The sequence below is a fragment of the Mytilus californianus genome, unplaced genomic scaffold, assembly GCF_021869535.1.
Source record: "Mytilus californianus isolate M0D057914Y unplaced genomic scaffold, xbMytCali1.0.p SCAF_2, whole genome shotgun sequence".
Taxonomy (NCBI): domain Eukaryota; kingdom Metazoa; phylum Mollusca; class Bivalvia; order Mytilida; family Mytilidae; genus Mytilus; species Mytilus californianus.
The window spans coordinates 77,537,891-77,562,605 of NW_026262668.1; the positions used below are offsets into that span (position 1 = coordinate 77,537,891).

The 24,715-nt window shown below is 31.6% G+C and overlaps 1 protein-coding gene across 4 annotated transcripts in view; it reads left to right on the forward strand.

Moving 5' to 3' along the window:
* Positions 1-24,715, forward strand: part of LOC127728228 (neurogenic locus notch homolog protein 2-like) — an 80,102-nt gene that overhangs the window by 14,766 nt on the left and 40,621 nt on the right. For 3 of the 4 annotated variants that reach the window (XM_052235454.1, XM_052235453.1, XM_052235455.1), the window contains exons 4-6: positions 2,060-2,194; positions 2,564-2,768; positions 11,217-11,350. In XM_052235454.1, coding sequence (XP_052091414.1) covers positions 2,060-2,194; positions 2,564-2,768; positions 11,217-11,350 — 474 coding nt within the window. Of the gene's footprint in view, positions 1-2,059; positions 2,195-2,563; positions 2,769-11,216; positions 11,351-21,891; positions 22,262-24,715 lie in introns of those variants that run through there. The other variant, XM_052235456.1, reaches the window with a different exon arrangement.

A 24,715-nucleotide genomic window follows, 5' to 3' on the forward strand; every position in this document is an offset into this window, starting at 1 on the left:
TGGTATAAAGATCATCAGGCTTAAAATATAAAAATTACTTGGCACAGAAAAGCTAGACGTTTGACTATCACAAAGGAGTGTATTAAATAATAACAGAAAAATATAACTAATAAACACAGTAAAGCATGATAATTTATAAGCACTGAAAAAACATGTATTCACAAAAAAAGAACAGAAAAAAATATGTTACTGTACTCCACAGACAATGCCATTCCTTGTAAAAAAGACCATTAACTATGAACTTTTAAATATTATGATGAAGAGTATACCCTTCGAGTGCGGGAGTTTCTTGCTGCATTGAAGACCCATTGGTGGCCTTCGGCTGTTGTCTGCTCTATGGTTGGGTTGTTGTCTCTTTGACACATTCCCCATTTCCATTCTCAATTTTATTATATATATAAAGAAAGCACAGTAGCTGACTACAGCGACATTTTGCAAATGTTCACAGTGCCATTAGACCTCTTGGGAAACACAAATAATCAACAAGAGCAAATTTTGTGGTTCCAACAAACACTGGACAATAGAAAGTAAAAAATAATTGAAGATTATTACAAGAAAAGGGACAAAATTCTGTCATGGTTAATTAAATTATTATCGGTATACATATAGGGAACACTGTAAATTTGATAATGATTGCATGAATTTATAATTTCCATTCAAGGACCCTGGCAAAAATGTGAGCTTGCATATTACACATGAAAAATGTGTTTTGTAAACATGAAACACTTTTCAACAACTGTAACAGAAAATTTATAAAACTAAGTCTCAAAAACATTTATTCCCTTTTTTACATAAAAACTGTCTTTGCAAGTCTTCATTGCTTTTATTTGTGGTGTTTGTAATTAGTAAACCATAGTAGAATATATATGGTTCCTATTTCATGGTCAGAAAATTAAGTCGGCATTCGATATTTTGCTTCTGATCTTGCCAGAATATTTGATATTTATTTTTAAGAACTAAATTTATAGACACTTATCATAAGGAAAGGTTCTTACTCTAAATCTATACTAACATATACAGGCAATTAGAAAATGAAAAAGTGAATGCAATTAACAAGGATTCGTTTGTCTTCACATAACCTTTGTATTGAAACTGGACATTATGTTGGTACTAATAGAAATGAAAGAAATTGTATTTTTTGTGATTTAGGAGTAATAGAGGATGAATTTCATTTCATCCTTCAATGTAGTAGATATACTGATTTGCGAAAAAAATATATAAAAATATATAACTGGTCTAGGTCATCAAATTTTAAGTTAATAGAATTATTGTCCTGTGAAAACACAAAACAGCTTTGTAACTTTGGAAAGTATATACATTTCTCTTTTAAATTAAGAAACAGTTTATTGTAATAAAAGATATTTTGTATTGATGAAACTTCTGACGTCACCTATTGTTAATTATGCATATTGTTAATATTGTTTGTAATATTCCACATGTATTTGATTATACTGATGAGCCGTAAGGCTCAAAGTTAATAAAGAATTTGAATTTAACTCCAAGGTAATTTTGAAATCACTTTATACAGCATGTTATTTTAAGTCCAAAATTACTAGCAAAAAATGTGGAAACGGTATATCAACTTAAATGTTTGAAAGCCTTCCCAATGGACACAGAACTGGCTTTGTGCAGCACCTTCATACACAATCAAGTTGACTTTTGTATCAGTGACTAATTTAATCCAACTGTGCATAAATTCAACTGGGGAAAACATGTCTTTGTCTGACAAATGATATTAGTTAGAGCTATTATTAAGTACATTCATTCATCTGATATATATAGACATGGATGTTAAATGTTTTGATATGAAGATAAGGAACAACACAATAATTATAACCACATGGTGGCTTGATTTAGTATGAAATGTACAATAAAGATTAAAAAAATGGAGACAAATTCTGTAAATTCATAAAAGCAACTCCCCAAAAAAAGGGAAAAACAATATTTTATTCATGTCCTGTGTTTAAACATACTAATTGTTTTATGTTTGACTTAATCTAACCTTGAAACTTTTTGTTTAATATTGTTTACAATGAAAGTTAATTGTATGTGATTTCAGGATTCAATGGAACCCTTTGTGAATTTGTAGTTCCTGGCAGTATATGTTATAACAATCCATGTAAACATCAGGGAACATGTCAAAATACTCATTCTTTAGCTGATTATATGTGTACATGTACAAGTGGATATACAGGTAATAGGATTTCAAGTCAATTAGAGTTGTCTTTCTTCCTCTAGTTCTGGTTTATTTAAGGGAGATAATCAAAATTGGTTTAACAGGTTGTAATTTAGTAATTGAGTTATCTCCTTTACCTCATTTGTAATAAAATTATTGTTTTTGTGATTTTTGGTGTTTTGTAGAAAACAATGAAGATAGACAATAAACAAATACAATAAACAAATTTAACCAAACAAAAATTAGGAAAAAAAAATGATATTGATTAATTCTTCATTTTAACATGTGAATATACGATATATATGTAAGCAAGACATAAAATGTTAATTTTTTTTTATGTGGTGAGTATCAACCTTACAAAAAATTAACAAGATTACTATATTTTAGGAAAAAATTGTGAATATATTGATTATTGTGAAAAGCAGCCATGTAGAAATGATGGAACATGTCACTCTATGGAGGATGGCTACTTGTGCAGCTGTACTCAGGGATACACAGGACCAACATGCATGTCTGATGTAGATGAATGTGCAGAGAATCCAGGGCTATGTCAAAATGGTGGACAATGTGATAATAGAATTGGTTCTTACATGTAAGTGCTAAAATGCAGTAATATTTATATGACAGTTGCATTAAGTTCATCACCTTATAGGAGTTTACAGAGATTTGATACTCGGACAGATCTTGGATACTATTTTTTGTTTTCCTTGAATCAAATGATATGTAGATCATCATGTTGTATTTCATTAAGTTGGAAAATGTACTTTAAATACCATTACAAGCAAAGTTAAGGTCTACCATGAAAACTTTCCACACGTGATTTTGATCACATTGATTTACATTTTATACAACAGAAGCACAATTTGTACTGTTTTTAGCAGATTCAAGAATAAGATATGTGTCTATATATATAAATGCCTTATTATACGCCCGTTTATGGGATGTATTATGGTATACCGTTGTCCGTCTGTCCGTCCGTCTGTCTGTCCGTCGTCAACATGTTGGACATTTACTCAAAAACGCTTTAACCAATTTGCATAAAACTTTGGTGAATTGTTAATATCTATTGACGTGAGCTTCCTTTTGTTTTTTATAAATTTTAGATTTTACGTTTCTGAGTAATGGGGTTTTATTCATTAAAAAAAGGGGGATTTTCCAGTTTTTTCGGACAATAACTCAAGAATGCTTTCACCAACTTGCAAGAAATTGTGGTGAATTGTTTATATCTATTGACATGAGCTCTCTTTTGATTTTTATGTATTTTAGATTTTACTTTTCAGAGTTACAGGGTTTTATTCATAAAAAAAGAGGGATTTTCCAGTTTTCCGACAAAAAATCAATAATGCTTTCAGCAGTTCTTATGAAACTTTGGTGAATTGTTTATATCTATTGATGTAAGCTCCGTTTAGAATCTTATAAATTTTACATTTTACCTTTCTGAGTTATGGGGTTTTATTCATTAAAAAAGGGGGGATTTTCCAGTTTTGGACAATAACTCAAAAATGCTGTCAGCAATTCTCATGAAACTTTGGTGAATTGTTTATATCTATTGATGTAAGCTCCCTTTACATTTTCATAAATTTCTAATATGACATTGAGAATTAATTGAACTTTAATTGATTATAGTCTGACAACAGATTTACTAAGTACTGCGCAACAGCACAGTGTATTGCACAACAGCAAGAAATCTTTAATTGAATATAAATTCAATTCATATAACCAATTTCAAGTTCTTTGACTACATTTATTCAGAAACTTATAATATGTCAAATATTTAATACTATCCAAATTCAGACCTGTATCAAGCTTGAATATTGTGTCCATTTTTGCCCCAACTGTTCAGGGTTGGACCTCTGCGGGCGTATCCAGCTGCACTCAGCAAAGCAGTTTATATTTGTATTGCAAGACTTTTTTCTACTCAGTTTCAGAAAAGTTCATTTGAAAATGGTAAAAGAAATAAATGTAACATTGTATAGGCCTGTCAATGAAATTGTTTAAGATGGTGGTTTGAGGACCTGTATACTTTTGATGATTCCCACTTTGTTGTTTCAGAGTTATGATTTTTAACCTTGAAAAAATTTCTTGGGAATGTTATCTTCCAAAAACAGTTTTTTTCACATGTCATCCAAGAATGCTTTATTTCCACTATTTCTAAATTATTAAAAATATTGATCTGTATTATAACTTTTGGAATATTTTTATTTATTTTTGTCCAGAGTTATAGGACTTTATTCATAAAAAAAATAGCAAATTTTCACATCATGAGCTTGAAGCCTTGAATGATTTACTTATTTAAAATTTTAGAGAGGTGTGAGAGTCTATAGGCATTTTGTAGATTTTCATTTTCTGTTGTTTCAATGTTATTGGACTTTAATCATCAAAAATAGTAGAACACATGTTCCTCTATAAATCAACTTTACTAGATTGTCTGGTGGTCTGTAGATTTCTCTTTTGTTGATTCAGATTTTTGTTGACTTTTAAGTGTCAAATAAATGGAATTTTTAACATGTTGCACAATAAATCTTGAACAATTTACTTTAAACTTACCATATTATTAGTATTGGTATACATTTTGAATTAATCTTGTCTTGTGTAGTTATATTAAATTTTAAATTTAGGAAAAGTAATGATGTTACACAATGAATAAGAATATTTATTGTTCAAATTAAGGGCCCTTGATGGGCAGCAAGACATTCACAATGTTAACTGCTCCTAAGAAATGATATATTTTCCAATCAATAGGGTGCTTATCACTCTACGTATCCCCCCCCCCTCCAGGGCTTCCAAAAATTTTTTGTGCCAACCGGACATTTTTTGTCTGATCCTGATTTTAATCCCAAAAAGCAATCAAGGTAATCAGTTGGGCATCATATAAAACATGATTGACATAAAAACGATATTAAACTTGACTTTTGATACAAATTCGATGTACTGATGTAAACTGTTAAATTGACAGTGCATCATTTGAAGTGTGCAACACTAGCGTACAAATATCTGCCTTTGAATCTTTATTTGTGCAAAATTACGTTTGAAAAAACTTAACTTTCGTTTTAAGAAGGCACATTTTCTTATACCGGATGTTGACTTGACAATGGTAAAACACAGACAAGAGACAGATACATAAAATCCGTATATATGCATATTTTTGATAATCAAAATTTTTTTGACTAAATTAATGAGATTAAAATTGCTAAAATTTATGAAAATAACTTTAAATAGACCAATCAATGTCCAGCACATATTATAGTTTACCTGTACCTGAACAAGTAAATTTCAACTGTCAGACAACTAATTAACCTTGATTGTAATGCGAAGGTATTAAAGTAGGGTTTGTTTTGATGGTACTTATTCACCATGTCCCTTTTATGACTGGAAATGTCTGGCTGTTTAAGGCAAAAGGACAGGTCAAAAAGATTGCAATAACTTCATTTTTTTTTCTGAATTATGTGAAAATGGTTAACCCACGTTCAATGTCTGTTTCAGGTTCGACACAACAAGTCATAATTATAATTTATCGGACAAGTCCGGACAATAAGACTGTTTTGGAAGTCCTGCTCCCCCCTGCATCCACCACTGCTGTTGAAAATTTAATGTTTTCAAATACTTCACTATATTCTTATAATGATGGCTGTTAATATGGTTGTGACATGAGCTCATAGCAGTTTATTATTTGTGTTTAATGAGCTTTCTATCTGTTGTAAGATTAAATAGCCTTGAAAATTTAAACAATGTCTTTTGATGTTGGGACTGCCACATATAACTATAGTTTTTTTCTGTGTTTCAGAAAAATGATTTCATTTTCAAACTTGAACTATTTTGTCCTCCTAAAAATTTTATTTTTTCAAATATATATTCCAATGAAATCAGAAAAATGTAAAATTTGTAATATTAGTTTTAGAAATAATCGTGCAAGATAAGAATCTATTATCACATTGTTTGGTAATTAGATATATCATGTACATGTATTAACTGACAAACCAGGTAATTTATTTTTTATTTTGTCTATTATTATATTATGAATTATTAATGGGACATTGGTGTTTTCGGACAAAATGAATTGTTAGATAATTAAATAACATTGTTTTGACCTTAGGGGTTACCTGTCAAATGTCCTGTTTTTCCTGGCTATATCTTTTGTTGATTTAACATGTACTTTATCACAGATATGCCAAATGTTTTCTTTCAGTATTTTTTTTGGTTGAATATTTTAACGACAGGCATTAACAGATTTGCACTGCTGTTTAAACTTTTTATATCATTATCTTTCAAATGCACATTGCTGAAGAAGATACTGACACTCCACCATGTACACATAAAAAAGTTAGTAATGAGTGCAGCTAAGAAATTATTTAACATTAATATACTGATCTAATGGATATTTATTTGATTTAACACAAGAATAAGTATGAATAAACCTAGAAAAACAGAAACCAAAAATTTAGGTGGTTTTTATACGACCGCAAAAAAATTTTTGTGGTCGTATATTGGTATGACGTTGGCGTCGTCGTCATCTGGCGTCGTCCGAAGACACATTGGTTTTCGCACTCTAACTTTAGTTTAAGTGAATGGATCTCTATGAAATTTTACCACAAGGTTCAATACCACAAAAGGAAGGTTGGGATTGATTTTGGGGGTTATGGTACCAACAGTAAAGGAATTAGGGGCCAAAAAGGGGCCAAAAATAAGCATTTTTGTAACTTCCAGACATAACTTGTGTGTTAGTGTATGGATCTCTCTGACATTGTACCACAAGGTTCCATATCACAAAAGGAATGCTGGGATTGATTTTGGGGGTAATTGCCTCAAAATTTTAGGAATTAGGGGCCAAAAAAGGGGCAAAAAACAAGCATTTTTCTAGTTTCATGACAATAACTTGTGTGTAAGTGTATGGATCTTTCTGAAATTGTACTACAAGGTTCCATACCACAAAGGGAAAGCTGGAATTGAGTTTGGGGGTAACTGCCGAAACGTTTAGGAATTAGGGGCCAAAAAGGGGCCAAAAATAAGCATTTTTATAGTTTCCAGACAATAACTTGTGTTCAAGTGTATGGATCTCTCTGAAATTGTACTGCAAGGAACCATACCACAAAGGGAAGGCTGAGATTGAGTTTGGGGGTGATGAATCATAAGGGGGTTCAAAAAATTGGGGGGGGATTTTTTTTTTTTCCTTTTTTTTCTTTTTTTCCTTTTTTTTTTCTTTTAAAATTTTCCATTTTAAGTAGGTTATTTCTGATTTATATTTAAAAGCAAATAATAATGATATGGTAGGAGATACACACCAAACAGGATGTGTAAATTATATAATAAGTATTGTGCCATAGCAAGAAATTTTCAATTGCACAGTATTGCACAATAGCAAGAAATCTTCAATTGCACAGTATTGCGCAATAGCAAGAAATCTTCATTTGCACAGTATTGCGCAATAGCAAGAAATATCCAATAGCACAATATTGCGCAATAGCAAGAAATTGTCAATTGTACAGTATTGCGCAATAGTAAGAAATATTTAATTGCACAGTATTGTGCAAAAGAAGATACTTCGTATAAATTGCTTATTTCTTGACCAATTTCAATGGGGTTTTATTCTTGAATTCTTGGGGTTCTTTAATATGCTGAATCTAACCGTGTATTTAGTTTTTGGATTTTGGGCCCCGTTTTTAAATTGGTCCACATTGAGGTCCAAAGGGTCCAAAATTAAACTTTGTTTGATTTCATCAAAAATTGAATTATTGGGGTTCTTTGATATGCCGAATCTAACCGTGTATTTAGATTCTTAATTTTTGGTTCCGTTTTCAAATTGGTCTACATTAAGGTCCAAAGGGTCCAAAATTAAACTTAGTTTGATTTTAACAACAATTGAATCCTTAGGGTTCTTTGATATGCTGAATCTAAACATGTATTTAGATTTTTGATTATGGGCCCAGTTTTCAAGTTGGTCCAAATCGGGGTCCAAAATTAAACTTTGTTTGATTTCAACAAAAATTGAATATATGGGGTTCTTTGATATGCTGAAACTTACCGTGTATTTAGTTTTTGGATTTTGGGCCCGTTTTTAAATTGGTCCACATTGAGGTCCAAAGGGTCCAAAATTAAACTTTGTTTGATTTCATCAAAAATTGAATTATTGGGGTTCTTTGATATGCCGAATCTAAATGTGTATTTAGATTCTTAATTTTTGGTTCCGTTTTCAAATTGGTCTACATTAAGGTCCAAAGGGTCCAAAATTAAACTTAGTTTGATTTTAACAAAAATTGAATTCTTAGGGTTCTTTGATATGCTGAATCTAAACATGTATTTAGATTTTTGATCATGGGCCCAGTTTTCAAGTTGGTCCAAATCGGGGTCCAAAATTAAACTTTGTTTGATTTCAACAAAAGTTGAATATATGGGGTTCTTTGATATGCTGAATCTAACCATGTATTTAGATTTTTGATTTTTGGGCCCCGTTATCAACTTTGTCCACATTGAGGTCAAAAGGGTCCAAAATTAAACTTTGTTTGATTTCATCAAAAATTTAATTCTTGGGGTCCTTTGATATGCTGAATCTAACCATGTATTAAGATTTTGGATATTGGACCATGATAGGTGAATGTCCAATTTAAAATTTTTAAGTTCTTAGACCACATTCATTCTGTGTCAGAAACCTATGCTGTGTCAAATATTTAATCACAATCCAAATGCAAAGCTGTATCAAGCTTGAATGTTGTGTCCATACTTGCCCCAACTGTTCAGGGTTCGACCTCTGCGGTCGTATCAAGCTGCGCCCTGCGGAGCATTTTATTTGGCCTGAAATTTAGATAGATGACAAATTTTGATTAAAACCCTTTGCTGGCGCAAATAGTTATAGTCTATACTGTAAACATTACTCAGTAATGTCCAACATATTGTAACTATGGTTGATTGATTGATTACAGTGTTTAAACAACATGAAATGTGTGAAATAATATCAAATTATAAGATTTTGTAAATTCAGCAATGAAAGCTGTACTTTTTAACTTTTTTTATTACTTCATTGAGATTTTTTTAAACACCTGATAAACAAATGTATAAAGTATATTGTATAAAATTCTTTAAGAAATGTCAGCAGTTTGCTTAATATTGATTCTGAAAATGAAGAGTTGGGTCCCAAACCCTCCCTCCCACCCCACAACACACACAACATTGTTCAGAATGTAAGTTGTACCCAGAATTATCCCCTAATGTTCCCCATTAAGCTAATGGATGATTAATGTAATATTCCTACAGATCAGTAACTTTAATACCTTTGTCAGGTAAAACAATCAGCCTTGATCTGACTTTGTGTCTTGTAATATTTCATTTACTGCTTTGTTGGTCATTAATGGACAATAATTTTGTGTCTCACTGATTGGTATGGAGGACGACTTTTACCAGGAAATCAAAGTCTTAACAAAAGATATCAGTGTTAGGAAATGCATGGTTGAATGAGAAACTTTGTTAAGACTTAAAATAACTGAAATAAAACTTTCAATAAATTATGAATATATGGGTAGCATTCTTTTGGCCCTATGAATATGGAAATTTTATAAAATTGATGATGGTTAGGATCAAACCTGAACTAATTTAGTCAAAGAAGAAGATGACGTGCACCTGTGTAAAACATTCTTAATCATCTCGCATTAAAAGGATAATTCAAGTCTCAAGATACAAATGACAATATCACATAAATCCTAGGAAACAAATATTTGAAGAAATCCAATAAAGAGTCGTACACTTCATCAGTTTCTTGTATTCTACAAATCTACCAAACAGAAATACTTATTTTTCAAAAATCTGGTCATATTCCATTATAATTTCCAACCAATTTAAGAGGCTCCTCAAGAAAACTGCTGACTTGGATCCTGTAAACTGGCCTAAATTTTGAACACTGGGTGATCAATTTATCACGTCCACCATACAAACCTTTGTCCATTTATGGTACTCATATGCAGTGCCCTCTTCAATACTGATATATTTGGTAACACTTGACATTTTTAGAATATAAGGCAATTAGTACTAAACTTTTGATTTCCTCTGTTTAACTGGTATTTCCTGTATCATATTTCCTTTCTAGTGTCAAATTGTCTATTGGATAATAGGGAATTTATATAGAATACATTTTTAGAAAACAAGCATTAAGCTGATGAGAAAAAAGTTTCATCAACAATCATTGAGTATGAGTATTTCATTAGTTTTTCAAGGTCTGTGTTATATATATGCCTAAAGTAAGATATTGTTAATGGACCATTTCTAATAAATCAACAAATAATGTTGACATGTCAAAATGTAAATATGTACATTGTATTGGTGTTCTATTTCTTTCTCTTATTAAGATACAAATAAATTAAAGCAAAAAAACCTCAGTCTGATTGTTGCAGAGGCATTAAAGTAATTTTCTTTCTGCCTGCCAGATTTAAAAGATGGAGTGAGTTAGCAACTGAAAATTTTTCTGGCTTAGCCTCACAGGTTATGAATCAACATCTAAACACTTATATATAAGTTTCCTCACTGTAAGTACTTTATACAGTCACTTTGTTTCAACTAGTTGTTTCATCTAAAAACTAAAGATACTAATCTCATGCATGATGTAACATCAGTAAATAGCAACCTGTCTCCACCTATGGACATTGTACACATTATTAAGATACAATATGATCCATCTGATTCTCTTTCCCTTAGCCAATATCACCCTTCTCATTCGTTCTGTATTTCTCATATCACGGCATTGAGACGTGAGCAGACATTATCAGCGATATCACAATGTATGAAAAGATGTTATCAACTTTCTTTCGTCAAGCATAAAACTGTCTAAGGTAGAACGATAAACATATTATCGGGTTGATATCGTAAATTATCAACCACTAGCCACAATGTGAACCTTTTGGGTGACTAAGCACAGCTAACAAGCTAAAAAGCTTCACATTGTGTCTAGTGGCTGATATTTTACGATATCAATATATAGAACAAACTATAGTATATATATGTCAAATTTTAAAAAATATTGTTGAAAAAAGATAAGATTTGATTCTTGTCTTGATTTTAGGTGTCACTGTGATTTAAAGTATACTGGACAACATTGTGAACAACTATTTGTACCTTGTTCTCCAAGTCCTTGTCTGAATGGAGGAACATGTGTAACATCAGGGACAACTACATATCAATGTTTGTGTAAAACAGGTAGGTAACAGCCAGTAATGTTATCTTGGTGGAGAAGTTTCTCTCAGAACTTAATAAAAACAGGTAGGTACAGCCTGTAATGTTATCTTGGTGGAGAAGTTTCTCTCAGAACTTGATAAAAACAGGTAGGTACAGCCAGTAATGTTATCTTGGTGGAGAAGTTTCTCTCAGAACTTGATAAAAACAGGTAGGTACAGCCAGTAATGTTATCTTTGTGGAGAAGTTTCTCTCAGAACTTGATAAAAACAGGTAGGTACAGCCAGTAATGTTATCTTTGTGGAGAAGTTTCTCTCAGAACTTGATAAAAACAGGTAGGTACAGCCAGCAGTGTTATCTTTGTGGAGAAGTTTCTCTCAGAACTTGATAAAAACAGGTAGGTACAGCCAGCAATGTTATCTTTGTGGAGAAGTTTCTCTCAGAACTTGATAAAAACAGGTAGGTACAGCCAGCAATGTTATCTTTGTGGAGAAGTTTCTGTCAGAACTTGATAAAAACAGGTAGGTACAGCCAGCAATGTTATCTTTGTGGAGAAGTTTCTCTCAGAACTTGATAAAAACAGGTAGGTACAGCCAGTAATGTTATCTTTGTGGAGAAGTTTCTCTCAGAACTTGATAAAACAGGTAGGTACAGCCAGTAATGTTATCTTTGTGGAGAAGTTTCTCTCAGAACTTGATAAAAACAGGTAGGTACAGCCAGTAATGTTATCTTTGTGGAGAAGTTTCTCTCAGAACTTGATAAAAACAGGTAGGTACAGCCAGTAGTGTTATCTTTGTGGAGAAGTTTCTCTCAGAACTTGATAAAAACAGGTAGGTACAGCCAGTAATGTTATCTTTGTGGAGAAGTTTCTCTCAGAACTTGATAAAAACAGGTAGGTACAGCCAGTAATGTTATCTTTGTGGAGAAGTTTCTCTCAGAACTTGATAAAAACAGGTAGGTACAGCCAGTAGTGTTATCTTTGTGGAGAAGTTTCTCTCAGAACTTTAGTAAAACAGGTAGGTACAGCCAGTAGTGTTATCTTGGTGGAGAAGTTTCTCTCAGAACTTGATAAAAACAGGTAGGTACAGCCAGTAATGTTATCTTGGTGGAGAAGTTTCTCTCAGAACTTGATAAAAACAGGTAGGTACAGCCAGTAGTGTTATCTTTGTGGAGAAGTTTCTCTCAGAACTTGATAAAAACAGGTAGGTACAGCCAGTAATGTTATCTTGGTGGAGAAGTTTCTCTCAGAACTTGATAAAAACAGGTAGGTACAGCCAGTAATGTTATCTTGGTGGAGAAGTTTCTCTCAGAACTTGATAAAAACAGGTAGGTACAGCCAGTAATGTTATCTTTGTGGAGAAGTTTCTCTCAGAACTTGATAAAAACAGGTAGGTACAGCCAGTAATGTTATCTTTGTGGAGAAGTTTCTCTCAGAACTTGATAAAAACAGGTAGGTACAGCCAGCAGTGTTATCTTTGTGGAGAAGTTTCTCTCAGAACTTGATAAAAACAGGTAGGTACAGCCAGCAATGTTATCTTTGTGGAGAAGTTTCTCTCAGAACTTGATAAAAACAGGTAGGTACAGCCAGCAATGTTATCTTTGTGGAGAAGTTTCTGTCAGAACTTGATAAAAACAGGTAGGTACAGCCAGCAATGTTATCTTTGTGGAGAAGTTTCTCTCAGAACTTGATAAAAACAGGTAGGTACAGCCAGTAATGTTATCTTTGTGGAGAAGTTTCTCTCAGAACTTGATAAAACAGGTAGGTACAGCCAGTAATGTTATCTTTGTGGAGAAGTTTCTCTCAGAACTTGATAAAAACAGGTAGGTACAGCCAGTAATGTTATCTTTGTGGAGAAGTTTCTCTCAGAACTTGATAAAAACAGGTAGGTACAGCCAGTAATGTTATCTTTGTGGAGAAGTTTCTCTCAGAACTTGATAAAAACAGGTAGGTACAGCCAGTAATGTTATCTTTGTGGAGAAGTTTCTCTCAGAACTTGATAAAAACAGGTAGGTACAGCCAGTAATGTTATCTTTGTGGAGAAGTTTCTCTCAGAACTTGATAAAAACAGGTAGGTACAGCCAGTAATGTTATCTTTGTGGAGAAGTTTCTCTCAGAACTTGATAAAAACAGGTAGGTACAGCTAGTAATGTTATCTTTGTGGAGAAGTTTCTCTCAGAACTTGATATAAACAGGTAGGTACAGCCAGTAATGTTATCTTTGTGGAGAAGTTTCTCTCAGAACTTGATATAAACAGGTAGGTACAGCCAGTAATGTTATCTTTGTGGAGAAGTTTCTCTCAGAACTTGATAAAAACAGGTAGGTACAGCTAGTAATGTTATCTTTGTGGAGAAGTTTCTCTCAGAACTTGATAAAAACAGGTAGGTACAGTCAGTAATGTTATCTTTGTGGAGAAGTTTCTCTCAGAACTTGATAAAAACAGGTAGGTACAGCCAGTAGTGTTATCTTTGTGGAGAAGTTTCTCTCAGAACTTGATAAAAACAGGTAGGTACAGTCAGTAATGTTATCTTTGTGGAGAAGTTTCTCTCAGAACTTGATAAAAACAGGTAGGTACAGTCAGTAGTGTTATCTTTGTGGAGAAGTTTCTCTCAGAACTTGATAAAAACAGGTAGGTACAGCCAGTAGTGTTATCTTTGTGGAGAAGTTTCTCTCAGAACTTTAGTAAAACAGTAGGTTTTGTCAGTAGTGATACATTTGGAACATTTGGTAGCATACAGAATAACTGGTACATGTATAAGATCAGAGATGACATGATTGCATGCAGTAAACAAGTACAAATTAGTAAAAAGATTAGTTGAAATAGCAATCCAGCACCTCAAATCTACAAATTGTAGTCATCCAAAGATTTTCATACACCAAATAATATGACAGGTCTAATACAAAAAGACAGGCTTTACTCTAACATAAGGTACAACTACATTTATTGATACATAATTAAAGAGGTGTGGTTACTGTGTTAAAGAATGAGTGATGTACCTAGCTGTATTTTAAATATAGACTCTCAAGATGTTAAACATATATGCTACATAAAAGACCATTATCAGGATTACTGGTATGGATGTTATAAATGAGGGACCACTGCCTGTAAGGTAAAACAGTCCACCATAAGGCCCAGACATCACTAAGTATCCTATTTTATTCAATATATTTGTTTTTATGATTTTTGGAAGTTGTAGTTGTACAATGCACAGCAACCTTCCTCCAATACAGTACTTGATAAGTTTTCACTGTTTGAAGCGTTTGTTAGTTACTCCACAAGATGTTGATAGCTAAACCTGGACACCATTACCTAAACACAAGGGTGTCCATCTAAACTGTCACACATGAGATTAATGGAAAATGGCAATAATCCACATAATACTGAAAATGAAGGGGAAAAAAATTATTAGATAAATGTAATAGTTTTGCATGTTTTTTTTACTTTAATATTTTATTAGGTCTTTGTATTTTCTGTTTGGACCTAAGTATAAACCAGAATAGCATACAATTCTTTTATATTTTTTTGTTTCAATATACTGTTAACTAAACATTAAATATTTTGACAATCTGTAAACCTGACATGAATACAAATTTGGTTTAAGAATAAAACCAAATTTCTCAATTAATGCTTACCATAAAGGTTAGATATAATGTGATAATATTAACTGAGAGAGAAATGACAAAAGTCTTTTTCACCTCTAAGTTTGGATTATTAACTAATGTTTTTGTGAAGGTGCAACAAAGACTTATTTACATTTTCTGCCAATAGTTGAATCATTATATTTATTCAAATCTTTACAATTAATACAATATAATAGCAACCATTTGTAATTTGTTTTTCTTTGACGGACAAAAGAGCATTGAAATGCATTTAATAATTTTACTTAATGTTCATACCATGAATTACATGGAGAGTTTGATGGCATAGAAGGCAGGACAATAGAGCTCTAGTTTAAATGGTTCTTCTAAACAATGGTGAAAATTCCTATCCGTGATCTATATTTGCAAGCCTTTTGATGATATATTTGAACAGATTTATTTAATATATAAGAGTTGTTAAGAAAGGGTAATTTTGATTCATGAAGGTACAGTTTTTGTCACAACTTGTGCAAATATGCAATAATAAAGACCTTTCTTTAATTTTTTATAATTTTCCACCCTATTTAATGAAAATTCCAATAATCAGGTGATTTAATTCACCGACATTAACATGTTGGCATGAGCGTCTTATACTGAAATCGTGAGAAACTAAATAAATATGTTAAGCAGTTCACACTTCTTAAAACTCATCAGTATATATTGTTGTCACGAGTGTCATTGGTCGCAACGTCTTTAATTTGAAGTGGTTTTTACCGCTGATGAGGTGTACTTGTTATTTGTTTAGAAAGAAACTGGATTTGAATACAAGTTTTAATGGCCTTTATCCTGTTCTAAATAGTACATTTTAATTTTTTGCTGAAGCATATTATCTTTAATACGTATCTTTTGTATTTTCTTTCAAAGTAATTACCAGTATACATGTACTAAGAAGCTTTAATTCAAAAATAGGTAAATCATTAACCACCAATGTACAGAGTGTTAAATGTAGATATAATATAGTACTTTTCCAGTACTGGTATGTCTTTTCTATTGCCAATAAATTAAATAGTATAAAAACACAAAATCAAAAACCTTTGAGAGTCAATTCCTATTTTTTATATATTTCTAAAAATATAGGGACTAGAAAAGCAATATCAAAGTACCTTAACTTCCTATGCAGAAAGTAGTATATATATAAATGAATTTCCAATCTGCTTCAATTTTAATCCCTTGCTGTGCCTTATTTTCACCTGAAAATTTGTTTTTATTTCTTAATAAAGAAAGTTAGGAAAATGTTTTCATCACAAGATATCAATAAATGACGCACATGGAATGGTAGCAATCAAACTTCCATTTGGTTTAATTCAACGGTGCTCACAATGACTTTTCAATAGGTGTTCTATCCTGCATATTAAGTTTTTTATGAAATAAATTTGAATTAAATAATAAGTTGCTGTAGAAACGGTATTAATGTGAAGTGGTAGAATATTGTCACAGTACGCTTCATTACTTCAGTGTTTTCCACACAAGTTTTCGATGTTCGTTTCTGTTCAAAGCTTTTCTTTCTTTTTGTTGCTTTTGTGAGTCAACTGATTTAATGGACATAACTTACAATATAAAATGTTGCAATTAGACTTAGAAATAAGAAAAATGGGTTTTCACTGAATAATCAGTAATGACCAATTATGTCAACAGTTATAATGACTTTTTCCTCCTGTAGTCAGAGAGGCGGTGCACCCCAAAGGCTGTAATATGCCTAAGAATTGAAGTATTGAAAAATCATTTGGTTTTTGCATAAAAATTATTGATAGGTATGTTTGAAGTTAAAACTATAATGTCTTTCAAGTAATTCAATAATCATTGAGATATTAATTTCCGAAGATGTCATAAATTTAACTTTACAAAAAAAAGGCAAATTATGCATACACTATAGCTTTGACATTTGTTGTGAATGGGAGATAATGGGTGCATACAAGAAATAAGTAGCTATCTGTAAGAGTTTATTTCATATAGACGTGAGCACTTGGTAAATTATTTATTTGGATTGCATGCACTATATATATAGTGATTTTATATATATTGCATCATTTATTGATATATAATGATATTGAAACAACTATCAACCAGACATCCAGTCACGTCTCAGTCATTACAACTGAAAGGACGTGCTGGGTCAGCTCCAGTTTACCCGCTATCTATATGTTGATTTATTGATAGATGGATCAACGACACACTACTTTCGATGACAGAAACCAATCCAATGCTGTACAGTACGTTGTATAAACCTGATGTTTCGCGTATTTACCCGCGTTAGCATATGGTCCGTAACACCCATTATGGGGGACATATTGTGCCGACTAACGTCAGAGGGTCTGTATCATAGGTGTTGGATAATGGACCGCCATTTCACAGTCTTAAGACTTTGGTCCGGATAAAGCTTCCCGTCATACCAAAAAGATCTTACCAAAACCAAAATGGTGACCGTCCTTTCCAACTTTCCATCGTCACGCATGAAAATATTTAAACGTTCACCATCGCCTTCGGGCCAGTCAAGGTCGTTAAACACTTCCATCATCATATCAACCAGAGACCAAAGGACAAGGATTTAAAAACAAATATAGGTTACTGTATGGCCTTCAACAATGAGCAAAACCCGTCCCATATAGCAAGCTATAAAAGACTCCAGCCCAACAAAATATGAATACAATTTAAAAGAGAAAACCAACACTCTGATTTATGGTAAAAACAATAAAAGAAAAACAAATATTGCTGACATTAACCAACAACAACCACTAAATAATAGGCTTCTGACTTTAGACAGACACATAAAATGTGGCAGGGTTTAACATTTTGGTGAGTGCTCAACCCTCACCTAACCTCTGACTGGTGTAACAGCACAACATAAAAACAAACGGTAAACATATTTTGGAAAGAGCTTGAGTCATCAGATTGGTACAAAACACTAAAAATCCTAACTAAAAGACCAGAGATTTTGTGTAAAGGCATCATATTCAGACTGATAAACACATGACCTTGTATAGAACTAAAATATTAGTAGTGACAGGATTGCTGTATATATGTGTGGGTTTCAAAACTATTTGTGAATGGACCAATATCTATGCATTTTCATGAAAACACTTCAAATCTGCTTTTTTCAGGCCATCAGGACTACATTTATTATGATGTCATGAATGTTAAACTATCTGTATTTGGTTTTTGTATTTTATTTTCTTTACGTTTGACTTGCTAATAGTGGAAATGCTCAGTTAAAAGTACAAATTAGGACTAATATGGCTTTTGCACATCTTGTTCTTGCCAAAACAATGTTGATATCTAGATATTTCATTTATGAAAACTTTTTTTTTTATAGCAGGGGAGGGTAAAATTTGTTATACAATGTACCATTTTGAATAGAATGAGAAATTTATTAAGATGGATCTTGTCTGATTTCAATGTCTTTTTCCCACATTTGTTAGAAATCCTTGCTGTTATACTGTAGACTATTTATGAGCCTAATGTCAGATTCTGGAAATTAAAAAGAAGACCATATAAAATTTTATTAGATTGATGGTTTGGTTGTGTTTGTTTTCGGAAATGCATTGTACCATAAATGGAAGGATGTTTTCTATGTCTGAAAATAAGCATTATACATTTATGTCAGGGTTATTTCTATGAACTAAATGACACGGTATTTTTTATTAACATCGGTCATAATATATCATTTAGTGAGACATTTCAGCATATTCAACATATCCATTTTTGTATTTATATTTATACAATGAAAACAGGAGTTTGGTCTATTAATTTCAGACACAAAATCCTTACACACAGTTGACGAAAGCTTTTATTGCAGTTCTTCATCTCATAATCATATAAAGGTTTTTATGGAGCAAAAGCTGACAAGTTCAAGACATCTTCTAGTTTAGGCTTGATAGGAATACTTTGCTCTATGTTGACCACACTATATAAGATTGAAATGATTGTAGGCAGTCATTGGAGACTTATTGTTTAGAAGAACTAAGTTTTTTTTCTTAATATCTTTATTCAAATATTTGATCATTAGGCTTTGAATTAACAAATTATCAGCTCCATATCTTGACTTGTGATTCCCAAGTGTCTATTCTATCTTTGTCTTCATTGTATGTTTTTGTATTTATTTTCAAATTTTGAAAGACTAAGCATACATTGTCCATCTGTTATTAAATGTACTTTATTTACTTTTATTTGTCTGTTGGAAGGACTCAAACTGAAGATATTTTAACTATGTTTAAGGGATCTTAGATGATAGAGGGTGTATAATGTGGGATCACTATTTCTAAGGCATTAAAGTATTCATAGTTGTTAACATTGATGTTTCTGTAAAGGATAAAAGTTGCATACTTTTGTCAATAGCCGGGTTTTTTTTACAGTTTTTTATTAATTGCACACCTACCTGCCAACTTTCTGGGCTTATGGGGTAAATCCCTCATGAGAGGTGTTGACCAAAAAAATGAAATCCTCCATAATGTGAACTGAATACCTCAAAACAGGCATTTATAGGAGTTGAAAATGGCATTTAAGCACATATTCTCAAAAACCAAACTATATTAGAAGAAAACACCTAGAATTACATATGTATAAGAGATGTATTAGGCCATATTGTTCTTAAAATCCCCTATAAGTTGGCTGGTATGACTTTAAAAAAAAAACATATAACAAGCTGTAGTCGGGACATAAAGATTTCAATAGTCATGTTAAATTCAATAATTTTCTCATAATCATCTTTCAAGAAAGTAAATAAAATAAAAGAAAAAGGTGCCTAATTAGGATACAAATGCCACCACTCAAGCTTTGCAATTTTCCAAGTTAGAAAAAGGCATGACTCTAGAACGGTAAATGACTCATTGCCGAAATTTGAACTCTGTCTATGTGTTGTGGTTCTTAGCATTGTGTATGAGTTTCATAAAATTTACATGAGGCAAACTTAAGTTAGAGTGTGGAAACAAAAATGGGATGGACGGTAAGACAAAGGACAGACAGTCAAGGGTAACTCTTAATGCCCCTGTCGCCTACGGCAGGGGCAAAAAAAAATAGGATGAGATTTTTACTGTATTTTGGCCTACAGACGAGGCTCATTACCAGTTCATTATCTACTGTTTTACATATATTGTTTTAGTTCTTTGTATCTAATTAATAGAAGAAGCTCATGATGTGATTTCTACTTTTGATTATTGAGTTCTATTTGATGGTTGTTTAGAAAGCTAATTTGTTTAACTGATGCGATAAATACCATTTTTATTGGATAACACTTTGAGAAATCAATGCACAAACACAGTCTGCAGGTTTGAGATGGAATTCCCTTTAGGAGAGCTATAGTTGTCGCATGCAAACTTGATAACTTTACAAAAGGCTAATAGTTAATTACAGCACAATTCATAGAGCATTGATTCCTCGTGTGATACCGTCGATTTAATCAGAATGGCCTTTTAACGTTGACAATAGTGCCAAGGTATCAAAGAGAGGCTACGATTTATCAATCTCAGAGATAATGTTTCTTCAAAAATTAAATTAGCATTGCTTGTAAATTTATAGGACTTATTTGAATTTGATATAGAAATTTTATATCAAATGTATTTTCCTAATGTTAATCAATACTAGAAGCTTTTGTTCACTACCCATTTGTGGGGAATTCAAAATATTTAAAATTCATTTGCAGATATATTCATTGCTGTGTTTATTAAAAAAAAGTCTTTAATTGCAGATTTATTGATTTTTGTTTCATTGTTAATTACATAATATTTGCCAGAAATCGACTTGTCTAAAAAGGAGTGCAATGTTTTGCAGTGTCATAGATGCGTGTCTGTAATAAAGCAATGGTTTTGGGAGGGAAATGAAAAGAAAAGAAAAAAAAAATTTTCTTGTTTTATAAAAAATAGTATTACTGATATTGATAATAATGAATACCTGGTATAACTGAGATCTCGTTTTGTTTTATATTATGATATTTTTCTTCAAATAAAATCTACATGTTGGGTTATACTTGATATATACCCATGTAATGATTCATCAAAATCTACCAATAGATAATTCTATAGGTTAACAGACTTAGAGGAGATTTAATTGTAGAAAATATCTCTGTCAACCTTTTTTGAACAATATGTTGATATATATTGATGTATGGGGCTATTTGACAGGTACACAGTATGTATCAATTGTCCACACATAAAATATAGGTGATTAAGGAAGGTGAGATTTTATACCTGTCGTGTTACCTGTAGAGTCTAGCTGGATCATCATTAATTAAGTTCGGCAATGACATGTGAGGGATCGTATCTGTCACTTTGTTTAGGAAGTTATGATTTGTATATGGCGGTCTTTTAAGAATTAGAGAGGACTGAAGAAAATGTTATATGAAAAGTTAGCTGTCACCTTTTGTTTTGATTTCAGAATTATTATAAAAAAAATCTGATTATTATGTATGTTTTAGTATTGTTTTTTTTTGTTTGTTAATGATGTTGAAAAAATACTTTTTTTAAATATTGAAGCCAAACTTTACAAATTAAAATCGTTTTGGGTTTAAAGGTCAAATGCTGACTTCCCCAAGCATCCGTCTGATTCATATGAAACCACTTAAATTTTTTTATATTAAACATCTTCAAAAGTATTTTAGTTTATCATTATAGATTTAAATTTGCGATAAATGGTATTTCATAATTATTTTTTTTTCTCACACAAACACAAAATTTAAAGCTATTAAAAGCAATTTCTATGCTTTTTATTGCACAGATATGATCCATTATTAGACGTGTAACTTTTTCCTGTTATTCACTCTTTTATTTTCAAGTTAAAATAAATACAAACATGCTATATTTTTTAGAAGTGTGACATTCTTTTCACCAACAGGTATATTGTTTTGGCTTAACCTAGATTTCATTATGGGTAGCCTTTACAAAATGTTCTCACGCCTGAGTGACTAGTTATACCAGCCTATCAATGGCTCGTCATAGACCATGTGACCCAACATAACTGTAGGTACACTGGCTTAGGAGAACAACAAAATTATTTTGAGTTACTTTGATTTACATTTTTGAGTAATTTGTGCCTTAATTAATTGTGTTGACATAATCAATAGTTGTGTATATTTTACATGGGATTTATCATTGGTTGTATTGTGTACTTACAAGATGTAAAGTAGAAAGAGCACATGGACTGATAGAAAATTGGATTATTTTGTGATTAACTGTTATTTACTGATACTGTAGGATAATTTGTCACATAATTTTAAATTTCGAGTAACTGGAATGTCGACATTTTAAACATGGAAATATGTGATTTCCAACATCTACAGGGATTTATAATTTTCCTTTTGATGTCAATAGGTGAGTTTTGTATACCTTAGGAAATACAAGATAGATACTAGTACATATGATATTTTATTTGTTCTGAAGATATTTTAGATTTTATATTTAACTACTCATACGCTTCTCTTAAATTGCATTTAAAGCCTATTAACTTTTATTCATTTTCAAAAGTGTTGTTAAAATTTGAGAAGAGGATAACTAATGTATTAAGTCCCAGTTAAAATGCACCTGAAAGAAAATGAAAATGTCCAGGTGTGTAGATTACAGAACTACACCAGTGTCCCAAAATGTTGTATTCAGGATAAGTTTCTTATAAAAAGTATTAACAACAGAAATATTCATGTTTTATTGTTTGCTTCATTTGTGATTAATCCTAAACATGACTGACACTTGTTGCTGTCGAACTTTATTGTCTTATATTTTTCTTCCTCAAAATGTGATAATATAAAAACACAGAAATTGTTTATTCTTTCTGTGCATACTTTGGGAGGTGACAAAATTAAATTTTTAAATTCATCATTTTGGAATTAATTTTCACACGTCTGAAAATTGGTGTCACTCAAACTGTAATTACATTATCTCACCTGGCCCCTAAATCTAATTAATCTGGTACCCATGTCTAATTCCAGACTGATTTATACAGCTAATTAAGGATAAATGTAATCTTTTAGTAATTATATTGAAGTTCTTTTGATCTGTTAATCATTTCTATTGTATAGAAGGGATTTACACTTACAGTGGGAATTGGATAAGCTTTTTATTCTCCTGTGAATTACTACTCTTTTCCCAAAGATTACAGTATATTCTATACCAACTAGCTTAACAGGGATTTTATTTATGACTTATCAAAGTTGTTCTAATATTTGAGAATTGTAATGAAAAAGACCTTGAAATCACTTTATTTGCTTCAAAAACAATGATTTCCTGTGAAGATCTGTGATAATTACTTTATTATTTTATACCATTACTCTTGTGGATGTTGCACTTAAGAATAACTTTAGTAAATTTGATATGGTTATATATATATCTATGCATGATTTGAAGTCAGATATAATATTCACATGCAACTGCAGCAATTTATTATAGATACAAACATTTCAAAGAATGTTTATAAATATAAATTAATTTTCAAATGATATATGGGGTTGCAACAATATGGTCAGCAGGGGGAAATATTTTATAAATGCTATCAAAAGTAAGATGAGAAAAGAAACAGACTTTTAGTCCACTTGTACAAACAAATATATGTTGATTTACTGACATCAGATATTGGACAAGTTACATGTGGTATATAGGACTTTCCCAGACTATCATATAACTCATACGCCACAAGGGCACCTGCTAATACTTATGTTCTTAATTATATAGATGTGAAAAGTGGCTGCTGCCTGGAGATCACTGTATTTTTTGGAGGGAAAATTGATGGTCTCAATTAATGCAATTTCAAGAAGTTTAGTACTAGTTATAGTTGATTCTGGTACATAGTAACTGAGACATACTTGAAACTCTATACAACAGGTTTTGGATTATAATAAAGCTTGAACAATGAAAAACAAACATCGAAAACCATTTCAATACTGTCATAGAATTTGTTACAAAGAAAAAAAATATAGGAACAACAAAATTAATTTCTTACTGTCAAAACCCACTGGCCTGCATTTCACAAAAAAACTTGGGCTGTTTTCTGCTCTTTGGTCGGGTTGTCTCTTTGACACATTCCCCGTTTCCATTCTCAATTTTATTACAACTTAAATTGATAGTAAGTCTTGAACAATTCAGTATACTAAGTAACTATCAATTTTAGTCCTAAGGTGTAATGCAGGCAAGAAGTTCGCCTGTATGGATACGATGATTGTTAAAATTAAAATTTCCAGTGAAAAGATACAATATTAACTACAATATTTCTTTTTATCTCTCTGTCATTTGTCTTTTATATAAGATTTTAAATAGACAGTGAGTTAACTGTGAGTTACATGTACCATATTTATACAATTTTAGTTGGGAAAAATATTGATTGTATAAAAAGCCATCATTAGGTTGATTTTTCAGATTAATCTGTAATACATGTATAAATGAAACTTTAACATATTTGAAATACTTATGAATTTCAAAGGTATGTATTTCAGTAATGTGTTACTTTTACCAAAACATGTCAAGATTTAAATTTTTCAAGTGGGGTGCTTAGTAAGGTTATAGAAAATCAAACAAAGTTGTCCGTTCATAACAAACAAAGAAGTGATTTCTTAAGTAAAACATCGATCCTCTCCTGATAAGGGAAAGTTGACAAAAATATTACAAATAAGTCACCGCACTGATCATATCTTTCAAATTTAACTTTTTGTATCCACATTAAACCTTGGTGTAAATTTACCAAAAATGTTGCGATAACAAGCTCAGAACAAATATAAAAAACCACAAGTTACCATGGGAAAAGATTTAATAGACGATTGACCACTGGGCTTGAAAAGAATA